This window comes from Pseudophryne corroboree, chromosome 2 (genome assembly GCF_028390025.1).
Source record: "Pseudophryne corroboree isolate aPseCor3 chromosome 2, aPseCor3.hap2, whole genome shotgun sequence".
Lineage (NCBI taxonomy): Eukaryota > Metazoa > Chordata > Amphibia > Anura > Myobatrachidae > Pseudophryne > Pseudophryne corroboree.
This window is the reverse complement of record NC_086445.1, coordinates 495340771-495367677: the sequence shown is the minus strand read 5'-3', so window position 1 is coordinate 495367677 and position 26907 is coordinate 495340771. Positions and strand designations below refer to the sequence as shown.

Here is a 26907-nt window from a genome sequence, read left to right as displayed (position 1 = left end):
CCTCCTTGCCTTTCCGAGAGAGTAGGCAAGTATGCTGTAGTCCTCAGTACCTAGCACACTGTAAGATAAGATGTAAAATTTATCACAAAGGAGGAAAAAAATTGAATAATTGTGAGAAAAAAATTATATAATCTAGGGTAAAGACAAAGCACAGATGTAGGGAGGCCAATCCCGGGATTGGGATCAGTGTGGTCCCAGGATTTAGGCCCAAAAACTTCTGGGATTCAGTACCAAAATTGGAAGCTCCAATCCCGGGGAGTGAGGGATCAGGGCCCAGCTCCCCCGCGCAGCGTGACGTGCAGTCACAGGTCACGTGCTGTCACTCGCTGCCGCGAGAGTGCAGAGGATGTTGGGTTTTTTTTTCAATTGGAATCACAATTCATCAACAGACAAATATTATGGAGGCTATATAATTTGAAAGAGGGGACCCCGTTGATCGGGTGCCCAAAAGATGGACTTTGCACTGACTTCTGCTTGTCATCTGAGGGGGGTGCGAGCAGAAATAATGGGTGCCTGTGGCACTCTAGCCCAATTGGAGCAACAATTGAATTGCTCCATTGGGCATGCATTAGTTACAACCGCACTAAAAAAAAATTTTTTCATTTCCCGCCCAAGAGTAGCCCTCCAGCCAATCAAATTGGGTGCTGATGAAACAATCCTGTCACTTCCATTATAAATAAACTCTGTTCTTTAAAGGGTGACTATAGCATCTCTAATAGTTGGCCAAGTCCCGCTGTGGTGGCTATCCACAACCCCCCCCCCCCCCCCCACCCGCTCGCCCTTCTGATGACTGGCAGCACTCCTTAGCTTGGGCTCCTACCACTTCATTCCCCAGTGGAATAGCAGTTGAAATTGGAAGTAATTTTTATAAATACAAGTTTCATTACAGAGATTAGATTTGTTGGACAATGTGTCTGTAGTGACAGGGAAAACTGTTATTCTACCCAATAAAAAAATGATGAATTGCACCCTTCTTTCTAAGCTTCTGCACATCAACATGGCATATTTACATTTGCATTGCCAAGTACTGGAGTAGGGCACGTACTGTATTTTATGATTTTGTGTGTATGGTAGCTTTAAATGACTCTAACAAGCCATGGAATAATAAGGATTCCTCATTGCCAGTGATGATCACACTGAAGGCACAGTTTTCAGACTAGTCTTTTGAAGTAGGAAATAATGATTGTATTCAGTGTTGTATTTGTAACAGGCAGTTGCCTCTCATGCTTTCGCTTGGCCCTGTGTATAAAATAATCATTATGAATTCTATCTACAATCTCTACATTTTATGATCTCATCCTTTTCATGTGTGAAATTTGAAATACTATTTTTATCATTATCTTGGACAGCTAATTCCACTGTTTAAAAATAAATACAATATGTGCTTTAAACGATGGCATTTATAGTAACATTTGCATGTTTTAGTTTACTTGACCATCTTTTGCACTTAATACTCTTACCAATTTTCACTGCCTCCTCTCCGGGAGAAGCTGAAAGAGGAGACACTGCTGGCCAGTTGGGGGACAGGGCTGGAAACTCACGTCATTAGGCCTTGTCTCCAACCATGACAAAGTGCCTTGATTGGCAGGTCCGCGGGAGAGGATGCAGTTAAATGACTTGAATTGTGTCAGTAAGCCACACTCCTCCATATGGTGCTGCAATCCTGCTTGCTTCACTACGGTCATGTTCATGCAGAAGAGCTGTTTAATCTTCCAGAGGTGCGGGGGACTACCAGAAAAACTGGGAGTCTCCCACAACTTCTGGGCGAGCAAGCAAGTATGATTTCAGTTAATGAAAATCAATGTACTGTAGATACACTAATTACTCCAACAAGAATCAAGGTTTTGGTAACAGTTTATTTATTATAATAGATGTTCCTGCATACAGTATGACACAGATATTAACAGTTAATATAGCAGGTACTTATAATACTGGCAGTCCATTTCATATTAATATAAAGAGGACAAATCTGTGGCTTCTGTGCTACCATAGCTCTAAATTAGCATAACTGTAAACTCTTATGGTCTCACATGTGGACAGTTCTGCAATGGGACATAAATCTTGAATTAAACAATATGTCATTGTCTTTTTCTAGTGCAGGTCCCAATTGTATTATACAGGTATTATAAAGACTTTGTTATAATTCATAAATCAAATCTGTCAACTATTCACAACTGCACATTAAACAGATACCTGAACTGACACCATATAAACAATATTCCATTTACAGTGTATTGCATATATATCATATATTTTATTTTAATTTTTATGGAAGCCAACTCAAAATTAGCAATTTGCTGAGCAGCTAATGCATGTGTATTAGGGGCATACTGTAGATTAATATTTATGGGGTACCCGCAAATATTGTTCCACCCGAATATACAGTATGTACTGTAGGTCTTCTATTTTCAATTGCAAAAGCAAACTTATTTATTGCCAAAATTACGTGCCCGATCTTGTCCCCTGGTAGCTAGCCATATATGTAACCTATAGACTTCAGCCTGAAAAAAGTACTCTCCAGCACTCTCCACTCACGCTTGCACGGCCAGTAGACTGCAGTAGCGCGGCCGGCCCAGAAAATAAACGTTAAGTGATCGCTTTACTTTTACTCATTACAGGGAGGAGTTTGATGATACAGGGTTTGCCACAAAAAGCTCCAATAATAATCACAATTATTATTGGTCTAAAACCCAATAACTGATAACTGACCCCTTAATGAGATTGGGAACATCCCATGTACTGGCAGGAAACATGGTAACTATGCTCCTGAGCAATGTCTATGATCTATACATTTCAAAATCCCTCAGACTTCTATGACTTATGACTTAATTCCCTGATACTACATCCCCTGCAGCCAGGGGTGTAGAGAGCCACGCCGCGCCCCGGAAAAAGGGGACATGGCTTACAAAAAGGGACATGATGATTCTTGTTAGTATAAAAATAATTAGGGGGCGGGGGGCGTGGTGGACAGCACCTGCTTCCTTCCTTACTTGACCTTGAAGCAAGTCCTTCCTCCCTGGCCAGTGCAATCTTCCCAGTGATATTTGGGAAGAGGACACTAGCCACCAAAGAGCAGAGACTCTGGCAAAGTGCCAGAGTCTTTGGTTTCTATGTGCGGAGCCATTTTCCTGAAGAGACCACCAGAAACATGGCATCACCGGCGGCCACAGCACAGGTGTACGGGGGCGGGGGATTTAGCAGACCGGGACTCCCGTCATGCCCCTCCAGCAAGCCCGGGCCTGGGTATTTTGTACTCACTGCGGTGTTACATCCTACCGGTAATAGAAGAAAGCAATGCAGTGATATTACAGTACAGTTGTCCTGGTGACAGTCGAGGAGGGTGAGATCTTTACTGCTGGGATCCTGTGCTGTGTGGACAAATGGCAGTGGAGAAAAAGCCCTGTGGTGACAGCTCCCAGAGATTATTGTGGGATGACCTGATCCATTATATGGGTCCTAGTGGTCAGTATCGGCAGCTCTTTCAGCATACCAACGTCATAGTGGGGGGATCACTGGCCCACATGTACAGTACCTGTCTTACACAGGGCTGGGGTGTCCACGAGTAGGGTCTGTTCTGTTACTGTGTGTAATGTTTATTGTGACTATAGTCTGTTACTATGCTTGGTGTATATGGCTGTGTTCCCTTGAAAATGCAAGACACCACCGTGCATCCCCAGATACCAGTGTGCCACACACTACTGGGTACAAGTATAGTGCATCCACCATGCAGCCTCACAAATGGGCACATGTTTATTGCAGCCCCACCCCTGTGTACATGTACAGAGCAGCCCAATCCTTGGGCATATGTATCTTGCATTAACTGTGCAGCAACTATGCTGTGTACATGATGCTTGCAGCATGAAATCTTTTTAACAATGAATTGTCGGGCCTACTGTGTGGAATACTATGAATTGGGGATCCTACAGTGTGGCTTACAAGCGTTCCCACTAGGCTATTTTAGCGCAGTGCTCTGCCCACTTTTAAATGACAAAATCCCCAGAGTGATGGAAAGGGGGTGGGGGTGTCATGTGGCCACACCCCTGCCACAAAGCTATGCCCCCTTCCTGGGTAGTGCATGCATGCCAAAGGTATGCCCTCCCAGTGATTAGCACCCTGCCCTAAAATAATCCTAGCGTGAACACTACTCCTCACCCACTCCCCTCATTCCTCAGCATTTAGCCTCCTCTCATGCCAGCCTCCTACTCTCCCCTCATGCTAGCCTTCTAACCCACTCCCCTTATGCCAGCAGCATTCAGCCTCCTCCCCCTTCATGCCAGCCTCCTTCACTTTCTTCATACACCCCACATCAGCATCCTAACCCACTAGCTCACCTTAAGCCAGTAGCCTCCTTCTCTCCCTTGCTAGCTATCTCACTGGGTTGGGGATGGAATCCCAGTGGCCGGGATGCCGGAGGTCAGTATACCGACACCGGGATCCCGTCCGCTAGAATGCTGGCAGCGGGGCGACCACGTTGCAGTTTGGTGGCTCGCTGCGCTTGATACAGGTTCTATTCCCAGTCTATGGGTGTCGTGGACACCCACAAGTGGGAATAGCCCTGGTGCAGCTGTCGGTATTCTCGGCGGTCGAGATCCTGGCATTGGTATTCTGAGCACCAGGATCTCGACTGCCGGGATATTAACTACATCCCCTCTCACTCACCCACTCCCATTATGCCAGCTTCATCCTCCTCGCACACTCCCCCATTCCTCAGCATTCAGCCTCCTTTCCCATTCCCCACATGTCAGTAGCATTCAGCCCCCTCTCCCTTCCTGGGCACACTTAGCAGCTCACCATCCTCTTTGGACACACTTATCAGCACCCCCCCCCCCCTCTCCCCATACTGCCCCCCTTTCCAGGCAAGCCCTGCTGCCAGCCATATAGCATGTATCAAATTACTCTTACAGCCAGCCAGAGAGCCAGTAGGTGCTAGCCGATTCCTCTCGCACGGTCCCACTGCCACCCACCAGCCATACAGCATGGACACCCTGTAGCCGGGGTGCTCTGTCTTTCTCAGTCACCGGCAGTACAACTCTCATTCATCCACGTGGTGGATTTGGCTCTGCACAGCACCTGACTTTGACAAGGTCCTTCCCTGGTGGCTGCTGGGCTCCCCTTCACTGCACATATCATGTGTGTGCTGGGAGCCAGTCCGTATTAAGCCAAGTACAATGTTGGAGGTGGAGCTGCTGAGCTGATCGTTCAAGCCTGACCAGGGGAGAGCTGACAGGCTGACAACTGCCTATCGTCCAGACACTATTTTCTTTTGTGTATGACACTTCATTACATTACGGGTTTTTTTCATAAATGTCTTTATTGAATTTTTCAAGAACCTTACAGCAATAAATAGGAGGTTTTGAGGGAAGGTAAAGACAGAAGAATAAAAGCATAAAAAAGTTGGGGGTGGGGGGGTGGTGGATAAGGGTACAATACAAAATGCACATATGAGCGTATAATATGAGGCTGAACAAACAACATACCTAATAACATTTCCAGAGCACACCTAACCATTATTCAAAGCGTGCACATTTGCGCGACTGTTCATCATATAGAAAGTCATAGAACTTGCTAGATACCTAATCTATGGTAGGATCAGATCTTAGCAATAACTCAGTCCCCTCTCCATCAAAATGAAACTCATGCCATCTAAACTATTTAATGGGGAGAAAGTAGATGTAGAGTAGAGAACATTCAGAGTTTCCATTAAAAAGGCATAGTGGACTTTATGGACAATCCTATAAAGAGATGGGGGATGCGGGTATATCCAATGTTGAGCTATAGGAGTTTTAGTGGCAATAAGAATATGCCCCAAAATATAGCTGTCTGCATTCTGCATGTCTGATTGATAACTGTGGAATGAGTGAGCACAGGAGATGGTGGTAGATTATTGTTCAAAACCTTATATACCAGGTCAGAGCCCATAAGGGTCAAAGAAACGGGCAACCACAAAAGATATGATAAATATTACCGACTTCCAAATTAGTTGCGCCACCAAAATTTGGATTGGGTCGGCCACGTAGAGTGTAATTGAGTTGGGGTATAAATGGTGAAGAATTTTGTATTTGAGCTCTAAATGATTATGACAATTGGTGTGCCTTCAAATAAAATTATTCCCATTGTTGGTACGTGAAAGTAATACGTAATATGTCAAAGTTATACGTATATCCATTTCCCACAGTAGTATTGCCGGTAAGGCAATGAGTATACCAAAATGAATATGTCCCCTGGCATTACCCCGGGCAAATTTGGCCAAAATGGGCGGCAAATAGGGCCACATAGTTTAACCAAATGACTGATGCAATAAGTGAAAAAAGTATTTTGAGGGGAGACCATACTGGGTTTGTAAATGTGAAAAGGGGATTAGAGATGAGTTGCTTAGAAGATCCTCTACGCACATCATCCCACTAGACAGCCAATGCATAACCATTAGGCCTGGGAGCAGTCAAGACAGTGCTCGTAGGGACTGTGTACCAGCAAGGCATTGAGATCTGACTAGCATAAGATCCCACACCATAACGGGGTCGATTATTGATTGGGGTGTATCAGATGGGAGTTTGCAAATGTGAGCAGCTGTCCATGGAAGATTCCTAAAAGGGTAATGTGGTAGCAGTGCCTGTTCAAGGTGAACCCATAGTTTAGTCCCTGAGGGGAGAACCCGGTCACTCATTTGAGCAATCACACTTGCAGAGTGATACACAAATTACAGAAGCTCGTTACGTCTGGACCTAGAGAGGTGAGAAAACGCCAATCGAGGCGGTTTATTTTTCCAGATGTAGCAGACACTAAACCTATGTAGGCTATGAATAATGATTTAGGGATGTGATAAGGAATAGTTAATTACATTATTATATAGTGCACAAATAGGATAATCTACAGTAGAACTCTGACTATCCAAACTAATTGGAACTGAGAGTGATTCTGATTTTCAATTTATTTGCATCATTGCAGGCCTATGTTGTTGTTTGCAGACCTATGTTTTCTAGGTTTTATTTTCGATTATTATACGATGCAATTTAGTTTTTAGTTAATAGTCCATCAAATAAATAATTTCATTAGTGAATTAAACATTAATTAAACAAAACACTAAACTGTACAATACATACAAAATATTTAAGTATATCTAAAAATTATTTTAGTTTTTTTTAGAGATGTGCACCGGAAATTTTTCGGGTTTTGTGTTTTGGTTTTGGATTCGGTTCTGTGGCCGTGTTCTGGATTCGGACGCATTTTGGCAAAACCTCCCTGAAATTTTTTGGGCGGATTCGGGTGTGTTTTGGATTCGGGTGGTTTTTTTTTTTTTTTAAACCCCTCAAAAACAGCTTAAATCATAGAATTTGGGGGTCATTTTGATCCTATAGTATTATTAACCTCAATAACCACAATTTCCACTCATTTCCAGTCTATTCTGAACACCTCATACCTCACAATACTATTTTTAGTCCTAAAATTTGCACCGAGGTTGCTGGATGACTAAGCAAAGCGACCCAAGAGGGCGGCACAAACACCTGGCCCATCTAGGAGTGGCACTGCAGTGTCAGACAGGATGGCACTTCAAAAAATTGGGCCCAAACAGCACATGATGCAAAGAAAAGAGAAAAAGAGGTGCACTGTGGTCGCTGGACGGCTAAGCTAAGCGACACAAACACCTCAATATCACAGGAATTATTCGTTCTAATCAATTGTATTATTGGCCCAAATCACTGGAAGAAAATGACAAAATCACAGGAATTATTCGTTCTAATCAATGGTATTATTGGTCCAAATCACTGGAAGAAAATTACAAAATCACTGGAATTATTCGTAAACATTTGTAGAAAGTCGCTGCTTTCTGATTACAGAAATGCTCAGATATTCCTGCGAATACACAGTCCCTTCCCAGAGGAAAAAGAAATTGAGAAACCGTTGTTTGAGAACGTTAGTTCTCTTTCTCTTACAAAGGAACAAACCACTTTCCAAGAAGACTGACGTTTTTGGGATTATGGAGACATAATGTTTTTGAATATAAATCCTAAAGCAGGTGGTGTATTAGAGCAAAAGAGTGCAAGAGACCAGCCATGCAGTTTCTGAAATATTTTGACAAAATGTTACTGCATTTCATAAGCACTCATTCCTAACTCTGCTAAGTACTGTTTGGTATACTGTATCTGGCTTCCATGAGGTAGTTGTCCATTATTTCAGCTTCCATTGACCTTTTTGAAAGCGGTAGAAGTTATCGATTCTTTTTTTTTTTCCCCTATTTTTAATTTTCTCCTGCATAGCCCAGTAAAATGTTGCAATGTTAAGTATTGACTTGTGCCTTCAGGGGGTCCACTTCTTCACCAAACCCAGCCAAATCTCATCCTAACTCTCTGTTCCACATTCTCTATGTACCCCATCTGTGTCACCCATGTCTGTCTACCCCTCCCCTTTAGATTGTAATCTCTCACGAGCAGGGCCCTCTTCCCTCATGTGCTTATCCTTTGTCTTAATTTAATAATTTACAACTACCACATCCAGCAGTCTTCTGCCACCTGATACTTATTCCAGTGTCATCTGCTGATGTAACTATGTGTATTTACCCTGTACTTGTCCTATACTGTCATCAACTGTAAGTTGCGGTTTTCCTGTTTGATTATTTATATACTCTGTAATTGGACGCTGCGGAACCCTTGTGGCGACATATAAATAAAGGATAATAATAATAATAATAATATAGGGTGTATAATCCCCAGGTGTATCTCACACATCGCTCAGAACAGATTACAGGATGTATAATCACCAGGTGTATAACACACGTCGCACAGTACAGTATACATACTGGTCACAACAATGCAGCAGATATTGAGCACTGATCAGGATATTAGAAGTGACACAGAGCTGCAAGATACAGCAATGGCCTACTGTACTGTACTATATATGTATACTGCTGGTCACCAAAATGCTGCACTGTCCTACTATATACTGCTCACAAAAATGCAGCACAGACATGGAATGGATACTTGCAGTGACACAGAGCTGCAAGATACAGCAATGACCTACTGTACACAACTAAATACTGTTGGGTCACCAAAATGCTGCACTGTAATACTATATATACTGCTCACAAAAATGCAGCACAGATATGGAATGGATACTTGCAGTGACACAGAGCTGCAAGATACAGCAATGACCTACTGTACACAACTATATACTGTTGGGTCACCAAAATGCTGCACTGTAATACTATATATACTGCTCACAAAAATGCTGCACAGATATGGAATGGATACTTGCAGTGACACAGAGCTGCAAGATACAGCAATGACCTACAGTACACAACTATATACTGTTGGGTCACCAAAATGCTGCACTGCAATACTATATATACTGCTCACAAAAATGCTGCACAGATATGGAATGGATACTTGCAGTGACACAGAGCTGCAAGATACAGCAATGGCCTACTGTACACAACTATATACTGTTGGGTCACCAAAATACTGCACTGTAATACTATATATACTGCTCACAAAAATGCTGCACAGATATTGAATGGATACTTGCAGTGACACAGAGCTGCAAGATACAGCAATGGCCTACTGTACTGTACTACTATAAGTATAATTATATACTGGTGGTCCCCAGTCCCCACAATAAAGCACACTGAGCACAGATATTTGCAGCACACTGAGCACAGATATGGAGCGTCTCAGGCAGAGAACGTAGATTTTTTCAGCACACTAAGCACAGATATTTGCAGCACACTGAGCACAGATATTTGCAGCACACTGAGTACAGATTACGGAGCTTTTCAGGGAGAGAACGCAGTCACGTCCTCTCCGTTCAATCTCCAATGCACGAGTGAAAATGGCGGCGACGCATGGCTCTTTATATAGAATACGAATCTCGCAAGAATCCGACAGCGGGATGATGACGTTCGGGCGCGTTTGGGTTAAACGAGCAAGGCGGGAAGATCCGAGGCAGCCTCTGTAAAATGGGTGAAGTTCGGGGTGTTCGGATCTCGACGAACCGAACCCGCTCATCTCTAGTTTTTTTATAGGGGTAAATGTAATAGACCTTGAACTGCAGGCATCGGCATGTTCCAATGTTTTAAAGTAGCAATCATTTAAAAGGTAAAACCAGGTTGGATTTGCATTTTAGATTGCCTGATGTTTGCATGCTATTATATTTACCCCATGTACTTCTCCAAGCCCCTCTGTCAATCTCTCGTAGTTACTGTAGGTAATTCCAGAATTTGTAATCTATATGGAAGATTCAATTATCATAAAATTCCATCAGAACCTAAATTATGCTCCATGGGATAGTAGACTAGTAAAAAAAATTGCTTATAAATCAAAATAAGCAATATTTGATCCTAAGAGTAGAGCTAGGATAACAATGTTTAAATCATTATGCTGTGTGGTGTAGCTGAGGTAGGACTGTGAACTCTAACGGCCAAATTCCACTTGAGTAACATGTAACAGTTAATGGGCAAATATAGAATGAACAGTAAAAGTTACACAACTGTTCTTCTGTACTACCACAAAATGTTTCAGTGTTGTTGTTCCCACCGTTCTTGCAGCCTAACCCTAACCGTTCCTTTCCACAGCCTAACCCTAAAACTAACCCTAACTGTAATACTCACCTAGGACATCCGTCGGCATTGTAAGTGTTGGGATTCCGACCATTGGGGTCCTGACTATGGGAGTCATTCCGAGTTGATCGCTTGCTAGCTACTTTTTGCAGCACTGCGATCAGATAGTCGCTGCTCACAGGGGAATGTATTTTCGCTTTGCAAGTGTGCGAACGCCTGTGCAGCCGAGCTCTGCAAAAACATTTTGTGCAGTTTCTGAGTAGGTCTGAACTAACTTCAGTCTGTCTGGTCCCGGAATTGACGTCAGACACCCGCCCTGCAAACGCTTGGACGCGCTTGCATTTTCCCAAACACTCCCAGAAAACGGTCAGTTGACATCCATAAACGCCCTCTTCTTGTCAGTCACCTTGCGATCGCTTTGCGAATGTATTCTTCGTTAAATCCATCGCTCAGCAACGATCCACTTTGTACCCATACGACGCGACTGCGCATTGCGGTGCATACGCATGCGCAGTAGTGACCTGATCGCTGCGCTGCAAAAAACAGCAGCATGCGAACAGGTCGGAATGACCCCCTACATCCCTTGGTAGATAATGCTGTGAATATTACACATATTAGACCATATATTTTGTTACCGCAAAACATTTTTCATGAAGCCTTGCAATGCTCATCTGATCTACTAGTCCATACTTTGGAATCATTTTGCTTTCAATGTTGTAGTATACAATATTGAAAAAAAATAATGATTTAGAAAAAAAATAATTATTATAATTTTTTTTTTTTACCAGAGTAATTAAAAACCATTATGTGGTTCCTGGCGAAGAGAGTACCACAGAGTATTCAGTGTATGGGGAAGGCTACACCTTGGAATGTGACTGTCACAGTGATTGCTATCAAGATGATAATAACCAGAGGGATTACAGGTAATAACAATCTATGCACACCAACCTTTAACCCACGTTAGTCAATAACTATAGATTTAGCAAACAACAAATCGTTAATGCTGGGTGATTCTACTGTCATCATGTAGCCCATGCAGCACGACTTTTTCATGCATCATATTAACGTTAAACAATCATTCATAAGTTGCTATCCCTTGTATTTTTGCATATTTTGCAGTTGAATCTTTGTAAATATATGAGGTTGCAGGGAGAAACAACGACCTTTACTAAATTACAGATGTTGGTAATGATAAATAATTAATACAATGAATTAAAATAATGACAAATTAATCTGTCCCAAGTAATAAAGGTAAACCTAAGCACTACACCTTAATCTGTATATTACTGTAGCCGTATATATGTGAGATTTGGTTAGCCTGCAATTTGTGTTGGTTGAATGCTAGAATAAGTGTTGTAGGAGGAGTGGTGGCAATTAGGAGATTATGAAGTTGCTGGGTATAACTAATTGAGAATATAAACTACTAAAATGTATAAATTCAATCAACATTAATGTATGAATCATATAATTAACAGCTGGCAATAATAACAGGTGAACACATAAAAGTAAAATCTGTAGTGTTTACATGCCAATTATAACAATGAATAATATTATTTATTAGTGTTATGATTCAGATCAATTAGAATGCAGTAACAAGAAAATAAAGACAGTGCTAGACAGTAAATAGGTTGACAGCAGATGTTATTCAGTCAGTAGGTCGACAGGGTCAAACGTTTGATGTGCAAATGGTCGACAAAGATAGACACATTTTTAGTGTTATTTTAACACTAGACCCAACCCTCCGCTAGTGCCTAACCCTAACCCTTCCCCTAACACCTAACCTTAATCCTTCCATTGGTGCCTAACCCTAACCCTTCCCCTAACACCTAACCTTAATCCTTCCGCTGGTGCCTAACCCTAACCAACTCCCAAGTGCAAAACCATGTGTCAACCTCTTTTGTGTTGACCTTTTGACCCTGATGACCGAAGTCTATGTTAACCATTTAACTGTCGTCTTTTTGACTCTGTTGACCTCTTGAACCTGTCAACCTACTGACTAATGACCATCTAGTGTTGATCTGTTGATCGTATTTTACCTTCCGTTAAAAACAGTTTATTTATTTAGTTGCTACAGTACTTCCAACACTGCAAACTTACATTAGGCAATTTGAGAGTTAGTAAATTGTGCTCTCCATTTGTGTTATTTAGGCGATTTAAGTGTTAGTATATAGTTTTCTGCATTTATTATATCTATTGATCAATATACTGTACATTATATTATATTATAGGAAAACTGCGTAATTTTTGTTCTCTATTAACTGTGTGATATATTTCCCATTATATCTTAATTGATCTGATTAAGTAATTGTGTAGAATTAAATATTATGCATTAGTGTTATTATTAGCACACAATATATAGCACTGCCTAAGGGACCTTACCTATCCATGAAATGTGTTGCAAAGTGACGTATTGACCCTCATTCAGATGTGGTTGGAGTTGCTATAGTTGCTGCCTACATAGAAGCAGCAGCAATAGCTCTAATATGGTAATGCGGCAGGAGGCGTCACGCCTCTTGCTGCATTACTGAGCCGAGCTGTTCCCTAGGACGTAGGACGCAGTATCGGATCCCTGGCAACATGGACCTGCTGCATGACCCTACCAAGAGGCCAGGAAATCTCCGTCCTCTGACAGAGATGCTGGTCTCTTCCCTCCCCCTAAAGGGCAAGGACGCACCTCCGTCTGGTGAAACAGAGGCCATCGCCGCCCCCTCCCCACCCCCAAATGGCATCAGACTGTCAATTACTAGCGATCGGGCTGCATCCGACATTGCAAAGTACCAACAAACAACGTCAACCACATCTGAATAAGCCCTATTGTAAGACTATTTTGTTTCATTCCATGCTTTATTTTTGCATCTTTTTAATTTTTTTCCTGTTCCATTTTTATTATACTTTTATTGCACTTTTTATTTCTTTGCCATAATTTTTTTTACTGAAACTGTGAAAGAAACTAAGGCCCTCATTCAGCTGGAGCGATCCTCAGCGCAGTTTCCCGATAATATGGAAATTGCGCAAGTGCAAGTCCCGTTCTCTGTACATGTGCATATTGCGAACGCCTCTGCCTGATTGACAGATAGAAGCGTTTATGGGGAAGGACGGGGGGTTCCCAGCGTTTCCACAAATGGGGGCGCATCGCCCCAATTTTACGGGAGTAGCGAGGCCAAGGACTGTGTCGCAAGATGCAGTTTCATTGATCTCAAAAGCCGCCCTGCAACGGCCAGCCTGAGTAAGCTGAGGGTTACTCAGCTTGCCATCACAGATGACCATTGCAATGTTTGATCACAGACTGCGACTCCAGCCGCAGGTGCTGCAATCGCAGATGCAGCAAGGAGGTGTGTAACACCTCCTACTGCATTTGCATTGCTAAGGATTGCAATTGCAAAGCTCCAGACATTTGTACATTACTTAACTGACACCTTTGTCTATGCCTGAGAAGAGATCTGTTGTAAGCAATAAATAGTAGCCTTTTTATATTTTAAACAATTTACTTTTATTAAAGCTTCAACATGTGACAATAAAGTCATTTAAGTTTCAACATAGCAATATATGAACACATATATTAGAGTCCTTAGCAACATGGAACAGAAAACACAGGCTAGTGGTAGCCTTTTTTATTTTTATATATTCACCTGTGTTTATTACAGACTATTAAGTGTATGATTCACAATGTCACTGTTGATTTATTTATTTATTTATTAGCAGTTTCTTATATAGCGCAGCATATTCCTTTGCGCTTTACAATTGCATTTGGCCTATGTTATATATCTTAGACTGCATTCTCAATTAGTTATAACCAGCGACTCCAGAATCTCCTGTTTGCACCACTCCTGCTACAACAGTTATTTTGCTTTTAGGCTGACACAAATTGATATGGTTAACCCATTCTCTCATTTATATGGGTTATAGTATACAAATGAAAGTGTAGTGCCTATATTTACCATTATTACTTATGTCAGATCTGTTTGGAAAGTGGTTTCTCAGAGGCTCCTGACCCATAGATTCCACCTTGTAGCACATCTGCACACCACCAAAAAAATTAATTTGAAAATGAATGGATAAGCAGCATCCATTGTCTGCGCATAACGATCAGTCACTTCCAAAAATAAAATTTCCGTAGCAGAATACTAAGTACGGCATGTGATTAACAGTTACCTCTACTAAAATTAAAAAATGATGCATTGTGTAAAGAAAAAATAAAACTTAAACACAGGCAACCTACCCACTGTAAAAATTCTCAGCTCAATTACTATTTGGTTTTCACTATAACAGGGAGACTATGGCAGTGGGTTCTCCCATATATAATGAAAGTCAGTGCAGTGCTGGAGCTGCAGTATGTGGAGAGTAGCCATAAAAAGCATGCCCTTTTCCCTCCATCCTAAGGCTAGCAGCCCCATTCTGAAAAGTGCCTGTGACCCTACCCCCTAAGAGCAATTACCAAGAGTAGGACCAGTGAAGTTTCAGCTTTATCACCCCAGCATAATGGCCGATAATCCCTATGACTTCTGCACATAATATCAAAGGATTAATAATTAATGACACAAACACACAAAACTTTAAAATATAGTTTAATAAATCTAAATAAAATCACATTCACCAAGTTAACATTTTACTATTTGTTCCATTGTTCTAAAATTGTTGAAAATACTACAGGAGACCATTTGTTCCTGTTTTTTGTTCAGTTATCATTGTACAGCATCACTGCAAAAGTAAATATTATTACCGTGCTCTGCAATATTAAGCCTCTTTGGTATATTGCTAAGAACACCATAACTCAGCCCAGCTCCTCCTCTCAGCTTATGCATAATTATGCTTCTTTATGCCATCTTGTTCATTAATCCCATACACATTCCGTGAAATCTAATTACACCCCCACACATCAAGCTAAAACAATGTTTGCATCATCATTTTACAATAATACAGTACCTAGAAACAGAACGAGGACATACAGTATTAGGTTGATAGAAAATTTGCTGATAGGAGAAAAATGGTGGACAGGGAACTTCTTGTGAGAGTTACAATCTAGAAGGAAATACAGTAATAATGCAAAGACAATATGAGCTAGAGGACCCATGGGATGGTAATTGATAGTACAGTAGTTTGAAGTTGTTTTAAATGGTGAAAGTATAGGCTACAGTGAAGAATTGTCTTTTATAAGAGCTCTTGAAACACCGAAAATTGGAGTCCGTCTGGTCTGGTTTGTAATGGAATTCCATTAAATGGGAGCAGCACAGCAAAAGTCTTGTCGTAGGGGTTGAGAGGTGTTAATTGAAGAGGAGGTGAGACACCAGTCAGAGACCTAAGAGGCAAGAAGGACAATATCTCATGGTGAGGTCAGAAATGTATGCTAAGTGCATACTTTAATGATATAGTTATGTGAATTTATATATTGTCTGTATTCGTCGTACTGTCAGTCCTTTCCCCTTTGTGGCACTACAGGATCCTTGTGACACCTTATAAACAAAATGCAATAAGAAAAATAATAATAGTTATTATTATTATTATTGTTATTATTATTCATGCCTCCCAACATGGTCAGTGAATAGGACAACTCATACTGGGTCATGGCCACAACATAATGGGGCATCTCTTGTCCCTCCGCATGCATAGTGCGTTTGCATTACTAGACCACCCCTCAATTTGCCTCCCTTCTTATTGCCTTACAAACCATCGGCAGGTATATGCCCATTGTGGCAAGCAGGACACACCACTCAATCTTGCTTGGCGGGGGATGATGGAACAGTCCCCTTAAATCTGGATTTTCCTGTCTATATTTGGGACAGCTGAGAGCTATGGCTAGAAAAGCAATTCTACAGTTTCTCTGAAGAAAATTATATGACTGATTGTTATGGAATTTCTTGGGAAGATCATACAATAGAAAGTATCTTTTGAATGAATCAGACTTGACAGAATGAAGAATTACACATTAGAATTGCAGACATGTTGAGCAGACATTTGAATTTAGGAGACCAAAAGGAGTAATTGCTAAAGGGTATACATACGTGATACTGGCTGACGGAATGCCGGCTGTCAGTATACTCACAGCACATCCCGCCAGCCTGAATCCAGGGCTCACTGCGCTCGGCTTTCTTTGGGCACAGGTTATATTCTCACTTGGGTGGTGGCGTGGACCCACCACCCGAGTGGGAATACCGGGCTGCAGTCGGTATTCTGGCCTCTGGCATTTTACCAGCTGTCAGGATTCCGGCGTCTGTATCCTGAATGCTGGGATCCCGACAGCCGGTACCTCTTCTAAAGGTTTCAAGTGCCCATTTTCCGCCTACAGCAGAGCCGTAAGTTGACTTTTTGGTGCCCTGTGCAAGATACTGTATCAAAGTAAGTTAGTCAGTCAGTCAGATATATTTTGACCATATTGGCCTGCTAATAAAGTATAAAAAAAGAAGAAAAAAGTAGGGATTGCACTGAATAAAATAAACAGTAGTTATGAAATGAAATAACTAACCAAAAATAAAGTAAATGTCCCACTGATAGGGCAGTCAATCAAGACACATATGTATAAAAATATATGTATTTATTGTCTTCTAATTTACTGTACATTGATGTGATTTATAGAAAATCATATGAATGCAATTATATCAAGTAGTTTGTCATATATTAAAATGGCCCAAAAATATATAATTCTGCACGCTGATAAAATGCATATGGAGAAAAAGAATAATAAGAAAGAAAGAAATAAAACATATCTGTCCCAATTTATAAGATAAAGCCATAGTCAAATGTAATAATCTAGGTTAGGAGCAATGAAACTACAAGTACCAGAATGCACTTCTGGGTTCAGATATATGGTATACGGTGATATAACCAGAACTCCGGCTTTGATGCTGTGTGTCCAAGAGTGGCCAACCAGTGGGTTAGTTCGCTTCTGCCACTGTCAGTGTTGTGCTATTATCCTGGATGTCTATGGCTATATAAGCACTGCTGCCCCTGAATTGGGAGTAAAATGTGTCAGGCTGTCCTGGTGTTGTTTGGTTAATAGCTACTGGAAGCAATGTTCTGACTGGTTGTGATACCTTGACAAAGGTCTGTGATCAGACCAAAACGACAACTGAGTGTCCTTGATTTCACTGCAAGTGAAACTGATTGTTGTTATACAGATGTTTTCTCCCACATTGTTGCTGCAGTGACATTAAACAGCCCTTCTGGTTTCACCTGCTTGTGAGCGCATTTACTAACTTCTTTTTGTGCTTTTCGCCCTGAAAATGTGTCTTCTTCACATCACTATGCAAACAAGCTACATAAGCTGACTTTGCTGATTAAAATTGTGTGGTATGCCTATATTCTATGTGTCACTGTAGCTCTATCTGCATACCAAATGCTATGTATATAGGTATATAGGCATAAGACAACGTGAGTGCAGAACTACTATAGTATAGACATAGATATATATGTTATGTTGGTAGGGGCATCATAGCATGTACTTGCTCCGGGTACCAGGGCTCGTTGGACCTCTGCATCCAAAAGGCTGGAGAGAGTATAAGGGGGCCCCTGCTACCTGTTACATCTGTACTGGGCCCCACAATTTCTGATGGCAGCCCTTGGCGTAGCATAATCCAAACCTTTTTCCTGTTGCTTGTAGTGTAAAACCCAAATGATAGTGTGAAGCCACTAATCTGACCCCGAATCATGACACATTTACCTCATACATCCACTTAGATTTACGTTTCCCATGAATCCTATCCATTGGTTGAGGAAGAGGGGTCTAAAGCTGGGTACACACTGGAGCGATATCTGCCTGACATGTTGTTTCCGTCTGAATCCTTCAGTGTGTATGGAAAATATGCGTGTTCCTGCGGACGTTAGCAATATCTGCCAATCGGCCATTTTGCATGGCCAACCGGATGTATTGCATGCAGTGCCATGCAGTGTAATGAAGGACGGAATGAAGGAAATTTTTTTAGTTGTTTTGGTCATGAGGTCTAGGAACTACACGACCATTATACGTAAAACATAGGTTCGATAAGCTTTCCTACCACCCATTGGGACATGAAAGAACCCCAGTGTGTTTTAGGAGTGGGGTCATACATTGTTATAACCCCTTTTACTGATATCCAGCAATGCACTCTACACTCTGGATCCTGGCCATCCCTACTGTATATTTGATCTCTGCATTCTTTGAAAGCACTGTCCTGTTATTTATTTTTTTCTTGTTAATTATTTAAGGAATTCTGAAATTAGTGCTCATTTTAAATAAAAATACGAACAAAAATAAACCCCTTGTCCAGCCAGCTATTGGTCTGTTTGTGTTAATCCCACCTCTATTTTATTGTTGCACCGGTTTCACCATGGTTTAAACCATTTTATTTGACTTTATGTAGTACTATACTAGTTTTCAGTATAATAACAGAATTGGAATCAACAACAAAAAGCACTTTTTAATTACTGATAATTACCCACCAAATGTCAGAATAAAAAGAACAAAAACTATTGTATGCCGCACAAGAGGCACTGGACTTCAGATAAATACATGTTCATATATACATATCACCTTATTTTTCGAGGAGTATTGAAAAAATTCTTATGCAAGTTTGAATAAATTACTGTAATTTAAACCTAAAGCAAGTCAGCAGTAGCTTATCTGGTCTCCGCATAGTTCTGTAGTAGAAAATATAAGTAGGCAAGATAGTTGGAGGAACAGGTCATGGTTAAGAGAATAAAGGTCAATGTTTAGCAGGTGTCTAGAACACTAAACGAGTGGCATGCAGTGTTTTTAGTATAGGGCCTACAATGAAGCATCTTCTTACTGTGCATGTGAAGCTGGCTACTGCTCCTCCATACTAATGCTGCACTCGGAGTGTGGTGCTTGACCATACCCCTCCCCCCCACTGTCTCGATTTTCGCAGGACAGTCTAATTTTTCCTGGACTGTCCCGCTGTCTCACCCCTGGGCCGCATTGTCCCATGATGGGGTTGGGGGGAGAGTTGGGAGGACCCCTGTCACTCGCTGCTCAGCAGTAAACAGACATTATGCAACTATTGACTGGGAGAGAAGAGAGGGGGCAGGGCCAGCAGCTTACAGAGAGCTAGGCATGCCCCCACAATGACAAAAAAGGGGCTGTGACTTCTGATCGCATCATTCCCATGAAGCCATTCCTCCTTTCACAGAAGCCATGCCTCATTTTTGGGAGCATGCTTGAGTCTCGAATCTACTCTAATAGATGTTGGGCAGTATGGCTTGACTATGATGAGGTTACAGCAAAGCGCCATACTCCCAGTCTGAAGCTCCAAGGATGTTCCGATGCCTACCTCCCACCTAATAATGTAAGAACTAGTAGAGCCTAACAGTAAAGCCTGAGGGGGCGGCAGGGGTGCCACCAACAGTACACTGCATGCAACAGTTTATAATTTTGTTGGGGTGCCATCCAAAGGTACACTGCATGCAGCAGTTTACACTTTTGCATCTTCTAGTGTGACGAGGGTCTTACTTACTGATCACAAGCTAAGCTCATACATGTGTGCAGTTGTGAAGAGATTCGGGGTCTGTTTATCATATCAGGATGGCAAACATTTTCACATTTAAACTCCAGAAAAAAAATAATTTCCAGAGTTTGATGAATGTCACAATTTGTACATCCCATGGGGAGTGTAGAAATTGTGACATTTAAAGGATGATGAATATGCCCCTTTGTTCCCTGTGATATTAAATCATCCCTTAAGTTAGGCCTCACTTATAGTTTCAATAAGGCACCCTTTACACTTTCCCGTTTAATACACTTCTAGGCAGAGGGACTGGAAAGCACAGTGTCAATTTTCGCAGATGATACTAAACTATGTAGAGTAATTAATTCAGACAAGGATGTTGAGTTTCTACAGGATTACTTATCTAGACTTGAGGTCTGGACGAATAAATGTAGAATGAGGTTCAATATAGACAAATGTAAAGTTATGCACTTTGGGACTAAGAACAATCAGGCAGCCTATAAACTAAATGGGGAAAATGTAGGGATAACAGTAGTTGAAAAAGATTTGGGAGTGCTCATCGATAATAAACGCAATGTAAAAATGCAGCAAAAAAAGCTAAAAAGGTGTTAGCATGCATAAAACGGGGTATGGATACAAGGGATGAGAGTGTAATCCTACCACTGTATAAATCATTGGTGCGGCCACCCCTGGAATATTGTGTACAGTTTTGGGCACCTCACTATAAAAAAGATATCTTGGAACTCGAAAGGGTTCAGAGGCGAGCCACTAAACTGGTTATGGAGTTAGAGGCACTGGATTGTGAGGAAAGACTTAAAAGGTTAGGTATGTTCACACTGGAAAAGAGGCGACTGAGAGGAGACATTATTAATATTTATAAATACATTAAGGGACAATACAAGGATTTATCAAACGATTTGTTTATAAAAAAATCACTACATAGGACAAGAGGACACCCCCTGAGGTTACAAGAAAAACAATTCCATACACAACAGAGAAAAGGGTTCTTCACAGTAATGGCAGTAAGGATTTGGAATTCTCTGCCAGAGAAGGTAGTAATGGTGGACTCAATCAATAAGTTTAAAAATGGATTAGATAAATTTCTAGCAGAAAAAAATATCCAGGGATACAGCATTTAATCAATATAAAAATTCTAATACAGGTTGAACTCGATTGACATTTGTCTTTTTTCAACCTCAACAACTATGTACCTATGTAACTATGTAACATTTCAACTAATGGTACACAAATATGGCAAGTTGCTCAAATTGATTTGTTAGTCCATCACAGATAGCCAGGGGCTAAGAAAAAAACAATATAGAATTCCCCCAGAACACTATAAGGAATCATTAAATAAAATTTACAAAGTGGATACTATTATGTAGTTTTAGCAAGGGTGTAGCTACCATAGGTGCAGGGAGTGCAGCTGCTATGTGGACCAGAGCTGGGAGGGGCCCACCTTCCCTGTCATCATGCTTATATTCATTTTTCACCATTGGGTGATGCATAGGGGCGCTTATAAACTATTGCCTTGAGACCTTCAATATATTTAGGTATGTCTCTTGACCTGATCTTTGTAATATAGTATAAAATGAAATGGAGGGCATTATATTACATAATATGAACTTGGGTATTGTAATGTGCAGAATATGAGGTGAAGACACTGTATGTCATAATGTGAAATGGGGGGGGGGGGTACTGTGTTGCATAATATGTATTGGCAGCCCTACAATGTGGCATCATGTGAACTAGTGCACTACTATGGTTTCACAAAATGAAGTAGGGCACTACTATGGGGCATAACATTAAATAAAGCACTACTGTAGCTCAGAAAATGAACTAGGGCACTATTATGGCAGTTGTTAAAATAAACAGCTGCTGCAGAGAGGTGTCTCTCTAAAAGCATTGTGACACGGGCCCCTTCAAAATGTTGCTATGGGGCCCACACATTTGTGGTTACGCACCTGAGTTTTAGGAGAACCATATCAGACACACCGTTAAGTGGCTGGTGGCTTAATCATATCTGCAAATATATGTAACTGAGATCTCTGCATTTCTACTATCATATACACTGTAAATCTCATTTACTGGTCCATTATTGTGTGCTGGAGGAATTCTGAGGTGTTTTTTTCTACATTTCAACTAATGTAATAGAAATATTCAAATACCCCAATGTTTCCTCATCTTATAGTCATACGGCTAATTTATGAGATAAATGAGGCTAAATTAGACCTTACCTGATATGAGAACGTTGCAATTAATGGGGTGGCCGTAAAGGGTGGGAGTATTGATTTTTAATTATTATTTTTTATTTTCACCACATATATTTCCAGCTAGACCTGCAAACCAACAAATTGTAGCTGACAGCACTTTTATAGGGGCATTTCCAACTGAGACAGTGCTCTGTTATGCACAAGTCAGACACTTCAGCCCACATCTGTGCAAATAGAAATATGTGTCACAGACACATATTTTGTGTTTAGTAAATGACCTTGAATTGCAGAAAAAAACTCTGTCTTGGAAGATACAGAACAAAAGACGGTTCATGATGAAACCAGCTAAAGACTCAGTAGCAGGTTAAAAGATGCCTATCAACTCCTTCACACTTCAGATGGTATGACCGTTACTTACCACCATGGTCAAATACAAGGCACAAACTTTGATAATACTTTTTCTCTTTTAATTGTAGAACAAAATGGATAGAAAATCTGTTATATACAGTAAAGTTACGTTTAAGATGTCTTGCATGCGCACACTTTGTCAGTCATACCCTCTTACTTACAGTACCTCCAGTTCTCTTATTTCACCAGTTATGCTACATCTGAAAATTCATCTCGGACAGCTTCTCTCAAAAAAATTTAATTAATTCTAAGAGAAAGATTTGGGGCACAGGAGCATCTTCTCTGCTAATCCTGCACTGATTGTTTCTCTCTAGAAGTTATTCTAAATCATTAACTCCTTTCATTTAAGATAGTGTACGTGGCTGTCCCCTCCAGCACTGCATCGGTTAAACAACAGTGTTTTCTCCTCTTCCGCAGCTACTGCTCACACATTACATATTACGTAATCATCCAGATATTGGTAGGAAGCACTTTGACTATATAAGCTGCCTGAACTATTCAGCAGCTCTAAAGGTTTATAGGGAAACCAGAGATGTGTCTTCAGTATCTATTGTATAGTGAGCGGGTTAGGGGTGGCGGGTTAGGTTTAGGTGGCCCCTGGATGGATTAGGGTTAGGCTGTGTGTGTGTGTGTGTGTGTGTGTGTGTGTGTGGGGGGGGGGGGGGGGTTAGGGTTGGACACCACCAGGGGAAGGTTAGTTTTAGCCACTAAGGGGGGAGGGTTAGGCTGCAGGGAAGGGGGTGTTAGGTTTAGGCACTACCGTGGGGATGTAAGGGTTAGACACTAAAGAAGGAGGTTAAGGTTAGGCTGCGGGAAGGGAGGGTTAGGTTTAGGGGGTGGGGTACAAGAGGGAGCATACTTACCTTGCCCCAGTTGGGAATTCACACTTCGGGATTCCGGCATCGGGATTGTGACCGCTGGCATCCTCTCCGGTGGTCAATCATACTGATCCCGACAGCAGGTATGGGGCTGCAGCGACACAGTAAAAGTTGTTCTGTTTATTTTTTACAATTAATAATTTGACCAGCCTAGAAAAAGGTGTGTGCGCGTGTCTGCAGTGGGGGAAGGTACAAATTATAGACCCAACAAAAAGAAAATATACTGTATATATATATATATATATATATATATAATACAATGCACATATATGGAAACCTCGCCTACAAATCTTGCTCCTGTCACGTGTCTCTATCTATCTATCTATCTATCTATCTATCTATCTATCTATCTATCTATCTATCTATCGTATCTATGTCTATCTATATTTATATCCAATATCTGTCTGTCTGTCTATCTATATGTCTATCTATCTATCTATCTATCTATCTATCTATCTAAAGTTAAGCTCCTTGGATACCTCAACCCAGGTTATTTCTCCCATTGATTGTAATTGTCCAGTCATGGAATCAGCTATCCTGCTGGGTACAGCTGCATCCTGTAAAGAGGGGGAACAGACTGGAGCCATTGGGTTGCGGGGGTGTTAACCCAGGCATACTCTTAGTTCACTATACATTTCTTCACATGAAACAAGGGTTATAAGATGAATACTAGGTTTAAAATTTTTAATTTTATACTGATAGTGCTGCAGATAAGACATTTTTGCACATTTGTTACTGTCGATAATTGCTGTTCGGTGTACAGTTAGCAGGTATACCATGCATTTTAGTAAGCTATAATTCTACACTATTCCAATCATTACTAATAGATTATTTCATTATGTTTTTTAGATTTAGATCAACTCTAAGTTAATGAATCCCTTCTTTTCAAAGTCTCCAATTGAACATTAATTATTAGATAAAAACTATATATACCGTAATTGCAATAATTATCTTGTTATATTTATACGTCTTATCTGCAGTTACCTAATATAGCTCCTGTCTTATATTTAAACAGTAGGCTATTCATATCCTGGATGATAAAGTAAGCACATTAAAATGACTGACATAAAATAGTTTTGTAATTTCTGCACAATTGAGACAATTGTTTAGTTGACATGTCTGACAATTTTGTTAATATCACACTTGTCACAAACTGTACAGTATGTCAATCACATACTATATGCCAATCATATACTATATGCCAAACACATTCTCTCTATTACAATATAACATACAACATAATATCAAAGTAATTTCAAATGACATTACACTGGTAGTGTAGTTTTCCCCATTCCTCATTTCCCAACTTCTTTTCCTCAGTGGTTTTCTTGGATGGCTGTATACTGTAAATTAGGCAAAATATTACATTTTCTATTTTTTGTGATTGCCTATCAACATGCAAAGGATTGCATGTGATTTTTTTTTCCTTAAAGTTACTAGCCAATATGACCCATAAGCTTATATTTTAAGGACTTTATATCCCCTCTTCTTGTGGAATGCTCTCACTTTCGTACTAATAATTTGAAGTAATTTAGATTTAACCTTTGTAGATAATTGTTGAACGTCAACCTTTTCCAATTAACCATTGGCAAATTTATAGGGATAGGTCTTGATAAAATATATACTTAGAAGGCATAAAACCTAAAGATCTGGTTAATATTGATACCTTAATTGTTAAGTTCTAAAGTGAATTTAATTGTTGCAGTTACTTATAGTGACTTTTTCTGGAGATATATTGAACCACTCCGAAATTCTCAGATGTCCAAAAATGTAGGTTAATAAATATGGAAGTTTTGCTATCAAAACATTTCTTTATAACCTGTAAACTAATGTTGTAAACAGTTTCCACACTCGTATACAATACATCTTTATAGCATTAAATGCTAGACATAATGGGCTTGATTCTGAGTCAGACAAAAGATGAAAAACAGATGCATTTCTGTGATTATCAGCAGACTGCACATGTAAAAGCATTCACAGATTGTACATTCACCACACCATGCATACACACCTTGACGGAGGATACAAGAGCATACAGTTTACTCCATGCACGGTCTGTGAAATGGGCGTTTGTGGGTGGCAACTGGGGGGTTAACGTGCAGATACCTTGTGAGAGTATGGAGGACATGTCGCCCAACTTCTGTGCTTATGTAAGGCATGCAAGATGGGATGGCTGTTTCAGATTGCACCATACATGGGGTGCGTGCAAGTGCCAATACTGACAGCTGTGGCTGCAGCTATAAAACCAGTGAGTGGAGCGATGTCTGCACAAAGATACAAAGCCACAAAGTTACACATACAGTATAGGCTGACAGTAGGGTTGCAACCCATCCGGGATTCCTCAGGACAGTCTGAAAATCAGCAGTACTATCCAAAGTTCAGAGCCTGCAGAGTTCTGGATGGGTGGTGTCCAGGATGTTACAACTCCAACCTGCCCTACAAAAGCCTCCTTTTCCTCGTATTTCTCTGTATTGTGGCCACAGGCACACCCACTCAGTCACACAGTCCCTTACCAAAGAGAAGATGAGCGATGCATGGAACCGCGAGCGGGATGTATATTCTTTTTACAAACCAGGTACTTACTACCTGAGGCTCAGCCTAGCCAAGAGAAACATTGCATGTGACCCCATACAGTTCATGTTTTGCAGGTCACCTAGCAGGAGCACAGATGTACTGTATTCATTACTCACTGACACATTTTTAAATATCCACAGGTGGAGCTAATTATTCCACTTGTAATTCTGTGAAGAGACCTGGAAAACATGAAATGTTTGTGGTCCTGAGGACCGAGTTTGAGAACCTGTGGTCTAGACTATGAGAGGATTTAGGCATTGTGTCTCTGAGGACAGTCTGTCTATGGAAGAATGGAGGAATTATTTTTGTGGGGCAGTATGTCAATGGGAGGATGGAGACAGTGTGTTTATGGGTGCAGTGTCTATGAGAGAAAAGGACAATGTGTCTGTGGGAGGATGGGGCAGTGTGTCTATGGCGGCATTACATCTATTGGAGCAGTTGTCTATGGGAGCAGTCTGTTTTTGGGAGGATGGGTGGCAACGTGTCTATGGAGGCAGCAGGTCTGGGAGCATGGGATCAGCATGTCTGGGAGGATAGGACCAGCATGTCTGGAATGATGTGGGCAGCATGTCTGGGAGGATAGAGGCAGCATGTCAGGGGGGATAGGACCAGCATGTCTGGAAGGATGTGGGCAGCATGTCTGGGAGGATGGGGGCAGCCTGTCTGGGAGGATGGGGGATGCATGTCTGGAAGGATGGGGGCAGCATCTCTGGGAGGATGACTGTAGTGTGTATGGGTGGGAAGTTTAATTCTGCTTAGTGAGATCAATAGAAATAATAGCATGTCCTCAGTAACATAGGGAACTATCTGTAATGCCCAGCAGTGTCTGGCTTTTTATAACATGTTTATAT

The 26907-nt window shown here is 41.0% G+C and overlaps 1 protein-coding gene across 5 annotated transcripts in view; it reads left to right on the top strand.

Annotated features, from left to right (window-relative positions):
• The window catches only part of SRRM3 (serine/arginine repetitive matrix 3), a 648971-nt gene that overhangs the window by 515637 nt on the left and 106427 nt on the right, over positions 1-26907 (top strand). For 4 of the 5 annotated variants that reach the window (XM_063953959.1, XM_063953957.1, XM_063953958.1 and 1 more), the window contains one exon: positions 11338-11472. The exons of the other annotated variant lie outside the window; for it this stretch is intronic. In XM_063953959.1, coding sequence (XP_063810029.1) covers positions 11338-11472 — 135 coding nt within the window. The remainder of the gene's footprint in view (positions 1-11337; positions 11473-26907) is intronic. 5 annotated transcript variants of the gene reach the window in all.